General features: G+C 43.0%; 1 protein-coding gene across 1 annotated transcript; it reads left to right on the top strand.

Annotated features, from left to right (window-relative positions):
• Positions 1 to 7,964: 7,964 nt before the first annotated feature.
• LOC126939964 (olfactory receptor 1D5-like) lies at positions 7,965 to 8,924 on the top strand. Its single transcript, XM_050765856.1, is given in 2 exon segments — positions 7,965 to 8,214; positions 8,216 to 8,924. Coding segments are annotated over 2 exon segments (957 nt in total). The 5' UTR covers positions 7,965 to 7,966.
• The last annotated feature ends 576 nt before the right edge of the window (positions 8,925 to 9,500 follow it).

Genomic DNA, 9,500 nt, shown 5'->3' with positions numbered 1-9,500 from the left:
ATCCCAGAACTTAAAGTGTAACAACAAAAAAAAAAGATTAGAAGACAAGCAAATCAGAACAAAATAAGTAAAATTATTTATAATCTTATATGTAAAAACCCCTAAAGATGCCACACACACAAAAAAAATGATTAGAATGAATTAACAAATTAAGTAAAGTTGCAGGATATAAAATCAATGTACAAAAATCAGAGACATGTAGACCCTATACACACACACACACACACACACACACACACACACACAGATATTACTCAGTCATAAAAAAAGAAGGAAATCCTGCCATTTGTGGTATGGATGAACCTGGAGAACGTTACGCTAAGCAAAATAAGCCACACAAAGACAGACAAAAACTGCAGGTTATCACCTATGTGGAATCTGAAGAAGTATAGCTCAGAGATGGAGAATAGAAGGATCCTTACCAGAGGCTGGGAAGGATAGTAGTGGAGGGAGATGGCTAATGGATACAAAAAATCATCAGAATATGAATAAGGCCCAGTATATGATAACACAACAGGGTGACTATAGTCAATAATAATTTAATCGTACATTGTAAAATAACTAAAAAGGTATAATTGGATTGTCTGTAACACAAAGGATAAATACTTGAGGGGACGGATACCCCATCTTCCATGGTGTGATTAGGATACATTGCATGCCTGTATCAAAACTTCTTATGTACCCCATAAATATATACACCTATGATGAACTCACAAAAATTAAAAATTAAAGATTTTTTTTAATGGATAGCTCACAGAAGCAGACTAAAAGAGTGGTTACCAGAGGTCAGGAGATGGAGGAATTGGGGAAGCACTGGTGAAAGGTTACAGACTTTCAGTTATGAGCAAGCAAGCTCTGGAGAGCTAATATACAGCACGGTAACTATAGTTTGTTGTTGGTGGTGGTGGTGATTTAGAGGCAAGGTCACCCAAGCTGGAGTGCAGTGGCATGATCATAGTTCACTGTAGCCCCCAACTCCTGGGTTAAAGCAATTCTCCCACCTCAGCCTCCCAAGTAGCTAAGACTACAGGCACACATCACCAGGCCTGACTCATTCTTTATCAATTTCTCTAGAGATGGGGTCTCACTATGTTGCCTAGGCTGGTCTTAAACTGCTGGCCTCAAGTAATCCTCCCACCCCAGCCTCCTAAAGTGCTAAGATTACAGGCCTGAGCCACCGCACCCAGTCTATAGCCAACAATACTATGTTACATTCTCAAACTTTGCAAAGAGAACAGATCTAGTGTATTCTCACACCAAAATAAAAGTAACTATGTGAAATGACAGATATGCTAATTAGCTTGATTGTGGTGATCATTTACAATAGATACATGCTACATATATCAAAACAGCACTACGTAAACCTTAAATAATTTTTTTGTGTTAGTTACACCTCCATAAAGATGTGGAAAACTATTTACACAGCCACACAGTAGGGGAAGGATGGTCTTTTCAATAAATGGCATCGGGTCAGTTTGCGGGATAAAAATACATCTGGACCTACACCTCACCTAATAAAAAAACCCATTTTAGATAAACAGTAAATCTAAATGTGAATGGTAAAATAATACATCTTTTAGAGGAAAATATAAAAAAGAACATTGGCAAAGATGTGGCAAAGATTTAGCAAATATTTATTTTAAACGATGCAAAACCTAGTAATTCTGAAATGAGAATTGATAAATTGGACTCCATTAAAATTAAAATCTCTGTTTCTCAAAAGCCACCATTAATTGCATAAAAGCCAACCCACAAACTTGACACAGATAGTCTTACTACTAGGTTGGGGCAAACGTAATTACGGTTTTTGCCATCAAAAGCAATGGCAAAACCATTAAAATCAATGGCAAAAAACCAGTAAAATCAATGGCAAAAAACCCCAACCTAATACAAGCATTTTCAAAGACTCACAAAACATGTGAAGAACTACAAACCAGCATAAAAAGATAACCAATAGAAAAATAAGCAAAATGGTTGAATGGGTACTTTACACAAGAAGACACATGGTAGATAGATGACAGAGATAGATGATAGATAAACAGCCATATAAAAACTACTTAACTGCATTACTCAACATGAAAATGCAAATTATAACCATAAACAATACCACTACACACACACCAAAATATCTTCAGATACCAACTTATGTTAAAATTTGGAGCACCCAGAACCCTCATACACTGCTTGGGGAAATTAAAATTGATACATGTGTTTGGAAAACTGTTTAGCCCTATTGAATACACCTACCTCTGCCCCAGGTTACAGAAATTCAAAGCCAGATATGTATTTCCAACCGAAATGTGCATCTACCCTATTCAGAACAAGCTCAACTGGCTACTAATGTCTATCAGTGGTTAAATGGATTTATTAAATGGTACATTCACACAATACAATGTTATACAGCAATAAATATGAGCAGTAATATACAACGACATACAACAGTGAGGCTGAATCACACATATATAATGTTGAGTTAAAGAAGCAGATACGAAAGAGAACAAACTGTATGATTTAATATAAATAAAGTACAAAAATGAATAAAACTAATTTATGCTATTAGGAGTCAGGATACTGATTACCCACGCAGGAACAGTGACTACAGAGGAAAATGAGGTGGCTTCTAGAGAGCCCGTAATGTGTTTTCATCTGAGTGCTGGTTACTCATTACGACTGTTCCATTTGTAAAAGTCGCTGACAACATTTTCAGGCTTCATTTATTTTCTAAAACACCATAAGCATGACTGTTTTTTTAATCTGTGTCTAACAATTATACTATCTGGAATCCCTATATGCCTCCCATCTGTTGGTTCTTGCTATTGAAATCTTCCATCCCTTGTGTGTCTTATCTTCAGATGTATGGTGGATATTGTGCTTGAAAAAGTATTAAGAGAAATAATTGGAGCTCTACGGTGGCATTGTTCCTCCAAATAGGATTCTTTTTTCAGTTGCATTTGCTTAGAACTTGGGGTCCCTAGAAGTCTAGATCATCCTAATCGAAGTTTAGTACTTCGGATTTTCCGGACCTCTGATAAGTCAAAGCCAGGCTACACGTGTATGAGGGCTGCTTCATCTCTGGCTGACTCCTAGTGTGTGCTTTAGGACTGCTGTGCAGTAAGGAGCTGGTTTACTTATTGTAAACAAGACTCATCTCCCAAGGTCGTTGCCTCTAGATATTAACATTGGAGCAATTATCCATGTTCATCTCAAGAGGCTATCTTAGGAGTGTATCCCCAGGGCCTCTCCAAAACTGATAAGTAGGTCTGATATAGTCCCTGTTTAGTCCTTTCCATCATGAACCTGGGATCCAAACATCAGTTCTCAAATCCCCCCAGGCTCATCAGGGCATAAAGAACCTCAAATTCTGTCTCCTCTTTTGCAGAGACTGAAGATGCAGGCAACAAGTTCTCTGCTCTCTACATTTAGCAGATAGGACAGGTCACCAAGTTCTGTTCAGGAAATAATGCATTATAGTCTCTTATGTCCTTACTGAATTTTCAGCCTGTAGAGTAGGAACGTGGAGGCAGCCAAACCAGTGAACTCTGACAGCAGCACAGAGCGGTAAGGTCCGTACGCCTCAGGCTCAAGCTCCTTCTCCCTCTTCTCTCTTATCTTCTCCTCCATTTTCTCTCTCCTATTTGTGGGATAAAAATATATCTTGACCTGTACCTGACCTGATACAAAAATCAGTTTTAGATTGATAGTAAATCTAAATGTGAAGAGTAAAACAGTAAATCTTTTAGCAGAAAATATAAAAAAGGACATTGACAAAGATTTAGCGAAGATTTCTATTAAAAGATGCAAAAAGCAAACATACTCACATATTTTGGGACATCTTCATAATCTAACCGCTAAGCGTTTAAGGTAAGATAACAATTCCTCCAATCTTTTTGGCACTCTGCAGTTTTCAAGGGCTCACTGGCACACGCCCTGCTGCCTGTGATTCTCACAACCTACAAGAACGCCCACATGGGTGACATGAGGTGGCTCGAGGAGATTGAGTGCCCGACTCAAAGTCAAAACAGCAGGGGAGCAACAGAGGCGGCACAAAGGCCAGTGTTCCAACAGCAAGTTTGCAGCATTTTTCTATCACACACCCACACTCACTGTCCTCTCCCCTAAGCCACACTACATAGGAGTTTGTGTCTCTATGGCCTTCTGACCACACGAGCGTTCAGAACCCGCTGACTCTTATAGGCTGAGAGCAGTGTTCTCAAAGTATAGGATCAGAGTAACTCGGTGCTTGCTAAAAGGAACTTGGTCCTCAGAACAGAACCAGTACTTCAGAGAAGAGGCAGGAAAATCAGCTTTGTGTCTTGAAGCATCGCAGGTGATCCCAAAGCTCACTGCAGCGTGGGAGATGATAGCTTTAGGGCAAGCGAGCAGAGGTGTCCATTCCTCTGGGCAGCCTTGGCTTTCTGAGGTCCCATCACCTCCCTCCTATCTTCTCTCCTGTCGGGAAGATGTTCCACCCAGAAGGCGGGAAGGAAGAAATTTCTTTGGGGTCTAAGAAGGTGGAAGCCATTTCTCTCCATGGCAAAAACAGAGGTGGTGGGTGAGTGTGCTCAGGATTGGGGTCCCTGCAGGGAATCACCACGGTGCTTCTTTTCATGCTCAGGTCACGTAGGGGGTCTTGGGGTGATCTCAGGGATGAGCCCATCACCTCCCTCTTTCTCATTTAAACCGTTTTTCTAAGAGGCAAGCAGAGCTTTGGTCATGGGCTCATCTCTGCCGTCAAATCACTCTGACTTTGGGCAGATCCCTTCGGATCAAGGCTGCACGTAAGTACTGTAGCGTGGGAAATAAATGGGATCGTTTGTGGTTAGATCCACAAAACAACTAACAGACAAGAGATGTGGGAAGCTGCAGATACAAAAAGTCTCCGGAGCATGTGCTCAGGGTTACTCCCAGTTTCACTTAAATGCCAGAGGGCCACTCCATCATTAATCTGTCATTTGGAACCTTATTGCTAAAAGAGGCTTTAACCAGCACTTACTTCCACTAAACGCTTGAATTGACTCTGAAATGACCACTCTTCCCATGGCATCGTGCAGCCTGTTCTAATCCCTTCTGTGATGGGGAGTTCACCTCCTTCCCAGTGCCCTTCACTGGCCCAGCACTTAAGTCATCTGGGTGACAGCCTGGCTCCTATTTCTCTTTCTCTCTCCCTCTCTTGGCCCCCTGGTTTCTGACCAAGGCAGTGCATATCCCTTCGTATGGGAAGCCCATTGTAACATGCCCCTCATCTCTCCCCCGTGCAGTTGCACCAAGTGGCCGGACACGAGTAAGTCCCAACCCTGACATCCCAGACCCCTCCCTGGAGATCCCAGGGTGGACTGAGGGATCTCAGGGTGCCTGGGTGGGGGCAGAACCAGGTCCAGGGCGGAGAACAGTTTCCTGCTGGAGTGAGGTGGGAGATAGAAGCTTGAGGAAATGGTTAAATAGGACTCCCTTTGCCCCGTAACAGCATCTCCCATTTAAAATCAGCTTTAAAGCTAGAGAACTCCTTCCACATTCAGGATTTCAGCTCTTAACACTGCATCAGGTAGACACGGTTTCTCTCCTTTAACACACGGTTGAGTAGTTGGGGCATCAGCTTTGAGTCAGGAAAGGGGGTTAAATACTGACTCTATTCCTTTACAAGCTGAGCAACCGTAAAGAGTATTGATCTTCTAATTCTCAGTGGAATCATCTCTCACAGAGCCAAATAGTGCCGTGTGTGGACTAAATAAAAGACCTTAATGTAGATAAGGCACGTAAGCACATTACCCGTCCAAGTGCTCAGAAATGGGGAGTTATTTGCTGGGGGGAAAAAATGATGTGTGTGTTAATCTAGGATTTGAATCCACATTTCTGACTCAAACTTTTCTTTCAGTATACCACTGACCCTAGATATCTGTGAATTCAACTCTGTAAATTGAGATTTAAAAATCCATTCATGGCTGGGCACAGTGGCTCATGCCTGTAATCCCAGCACTTTGGGAGGCCAAGGCGGGTGGATCACCTGAGGTGAGGAGTTCGAGACCAGCCTGACCAATATGGCAAAACCCCATCTCTACCAAGAATACAAAAATTAGCCAGGCGTGGTGGCGGGCACCTTAGTCCCAGCTACTCAGGAGGCTGAGGCAGGTGAATCGCTTGAACCTGGGAGGCGGCGGTTGCAGTGAGCCGAGATCGTGCCACTGAACTCCAGCCTGGGTGACAGAGCGAGACTCCATCTCAAAAAAAAAAAAAAAAGAAAAAAAATTTTTTTATTTTTGCTAAATGCTTGCCTGCCCCATCCTACCTCCACCAAAGCTGGTAGCTCCAACTTCCTTTAACCTTCTAGGTTGCTCACAGTTCCTACATCCACATTTGCTTACCCAGCTGCTACTTCAAATTTATCATGTTCAAGATTGAATTTGCAGAACGCGCTCCAAATTCCCCTGGCATCAGCTAGTTCTCCAAGCAACCACATTTTCATCAATACATGGGCTCCTGGGCTCACGGCTCTTGTCCGTTCATTCATCTCAAATGCATGAAATGTCTACTATTCTATACGGTTTAGTTCAACCCTCTTTTACTGGTCTCTACATTATGCCTGGCAGTGTGCAAGATCCTGAGGATGCAGGAATACTGAGTACGGTCCCTACTCTAGAGACTCTCACAGTCTTGCAGAGAGTGGATAGCTGAGCAAAATGTGGAAAGGGTCAATCCTAAAAGAATGCAAAGACCAAAAATAGTGCAGAAACTAGAGTGGTTACCTCTGGGGTGGGAGAAGATGTCACCAGGAGGAGATGCTTAAGTAGGTACTAGAGCAGGTCTTACCACGCTGACAAGAACTGAAGGAAAAAAATTCAGGCTGGAAGAGCAGAATGAAGAAAGCATATTGGGTGAAAAGGAACAATCAGTGTGAAGGACAAAGACAAAATATTTTGTGTCTTCTAGAACCATACAAACTGCAAAGGCACTGCTAGAGTAGAGAGTGGAGGTCAGACAAGCAGGAGAGTACACTGGGGTTGAAGCATCCTGGGCCTTGGCCGCCTGGCCATAACCTTGAGCTATTCTGCAGGAAATGGGGAACCTCAGCTACTGTACGGAAAATACATGATAAATTTGTCAGAAAGCACGCTTCGTGCTCAGGCAGAGGTAAGCGCTTTACCTCAGCTTTCCTGGTATGTTCCTGGGGTAGTTCTTAGAGCAAAAGCTCACGGTATGAGTCCCCATAGCCTGCTCTGTCTGCCCAAGTGGGAGCTGCAAGTTACTCCTGCCTCCTATCCACCGTTTTCCCTACATCCCTACATCCCATAGTTTTGGAAAAAGTTGTATCTTCACTTTCATTTATCTATCTTCTGTTTCTGTTGCTTCTTTGATTCATTGGTTATTTTGGAGGATGGTGTTTGGTTACCACAAGTGTGTGAGTTTTCTCCATTTTTTCTTCTTTCCATTGCAAATTTCATTCCTTTGTAATTGAAGTACATACTTTGTGTTATTTCTATCTGTTGAGTATCACTGAGGTTTGTTTTATGGCCTTGCATATAGTCTATCTGGGGGAACGCTCCAAGGATGGCTGAAAAGAATCTTGTTCTATTTTGGGGTGGAGTTTTCTAGAGATATCTGTTTAGGATACTTCATTTGCAATGTTCAAGTCCTCTATTTCCTTGTTGATCTTTTACTTAGTTTTTCCGTTCATTATTGAAAGCGGGATATTTGGTTTTTCAACTACTATTGTTGAATTATCTATGTCTCCCTTCGTTTCTGTCAGCTTTTGCTTCAAGCATTTTGGTATCTGTCTATGTTTGATAAAAGACAAAACATTGATGTAACTTTTCCCAAAAACGTAAGAAGACAGTTATCCTAATACCATTTATTGCATAATGCAACCTTTGCCTGCTGAATTAAAGTATTGCCATAACAATTCACCACATTCCACAGGAACTTGGCTGTTTCTTATGTTTCTAGGGCACTTAATAAACATTTGTTGGTGTTAATGTTGCAGAAGGTTGGGGGAATGGATGGAGATAACCAGAGTGAGAACTCACAGTTCCTACTCCTGGGGATGTCAGAGAGTCCTGAGCAGCAGCAGATCCTGTTTTGGATGTTCCTGTCCATGTACCTGGTCACGGTGGTGGGAAATGTGCTCATCATCCTGGCCATCAGCTCTGATTCTCGCCTGCACACCCCCATGTACTTCTTCCTGGCCAAATTCTCCTTCACTGACCTCTTCTTTGTCACCAACAGTCCCCAAGATGCTGGTGAACCTCCAGTCCCAGAACAAAGCCATCTCCTATGCAGGGTGTCTGACACAGCTCTACTTCCTGGTCTCCTTGGTGACCCTGGACAACCTCATCCTGGCCATGATGGCGTATGACCGCTATGTGGCCATCTGCCACCCCCTCCACTATGTCACAGCCATGAGTCCTGGACTCTGTGTCTTGCTCCTCTGCTTGTGTTGGGGGCTGTCTGTTCTCTACGGCCTCCTCCTCACCCTCCTCATGACCACGGTGACCTTCTGTGGGTCCCGAAAGATCCACTACCTCTTCTGTGAGATGTACGTCCTGCTGTGGCTGGCATGTTTCAGCACCCACATCATTCACACAGTGCTGATTGCCACTGGCTGCTTCATCTTCATCACCCCCTTAGGGTTCATGACCACATCCTATGTACGTATTGTCAGAACCATCCTTCAGATACCCTCAGCCTCTAAGAAATACAAAACCTTCTCTACCTGTGCCTCACATTTGGGTGTGGTCTCCCTCTTTTATGGGACACTTGCTATGGTATACCTGCAGCCCCTCCACACCTACTCCATGAAGGACTCAGTAGCCATAGTGATGTATGCTGTGGTGACGCCTATGATGAACCCTTTCATCTACAGCCTGAGGAACAAGAACATGCATGGGGCTCTGGGAAGACTCCTAGGGAGACCCTTTCAGAGGCCTAAATGAAGGTAATTTTGAAAAGGGGATTGGAGACTGGAAATATCCTTCATCAGACATCAGGCATTATGTTGTGGGATATACAACAGTCATTAGGGTACAAATCCAGCTCAGAATGAGATGAGCATATCTATCTGTGGTAAAGAAAAGACAATGTGTATCCCAGTGCCTCCCAGACCTCACCAGCCTTGGCAATAAATAATCTGTCATGCTAACACTACTACCAGGATTTTACAGGGTCAAATATTTAAACCTGCTTGATCATAGGCCCACAGTCCTAGGCTTATCTATATAAACCCAGTCATAGCTTAGGGAGGGCTCTAATGTTCTCTAGCACCCATTCACTTATGACCCAGCAGTTTGGCTTCTCTAAGGAGCCTGCTATCTTCAAGCTCTTTGGAGAAGACACTTTGCACTACCCCTACCACAGATTCCCTGGGTGAGGCTTCCCCTTTCTTGACACTCTAACAGGTACAACATGCACCACTTCAATGTTGACATATGGTCACTCTGGACACAACCCATATGGTTCCTGCAGAAACGCCAACAAAATTCCTGTTGTGGTCCGGGTTGATTTTATCTTTG

The sequence above is a fragment of the Macaca thibetana genome, chromosome 16 (genome assembly GCF_024542745.1).
Source record: "Macaca thibetana thibetana isolate TM-01 chromosome 16, ASM2454274v1, whole genome shotgun sequence".
NCBI lineage: Eukaryota > Metazoa > Chordata > Mammalia > Primates > Cercopithecidae > Macaca > Macaca thibetana.
Note: the sequence above shows the minus strand (reverse complement) of the source record. Positions and strands in the feature narration are given on the sequence as shown.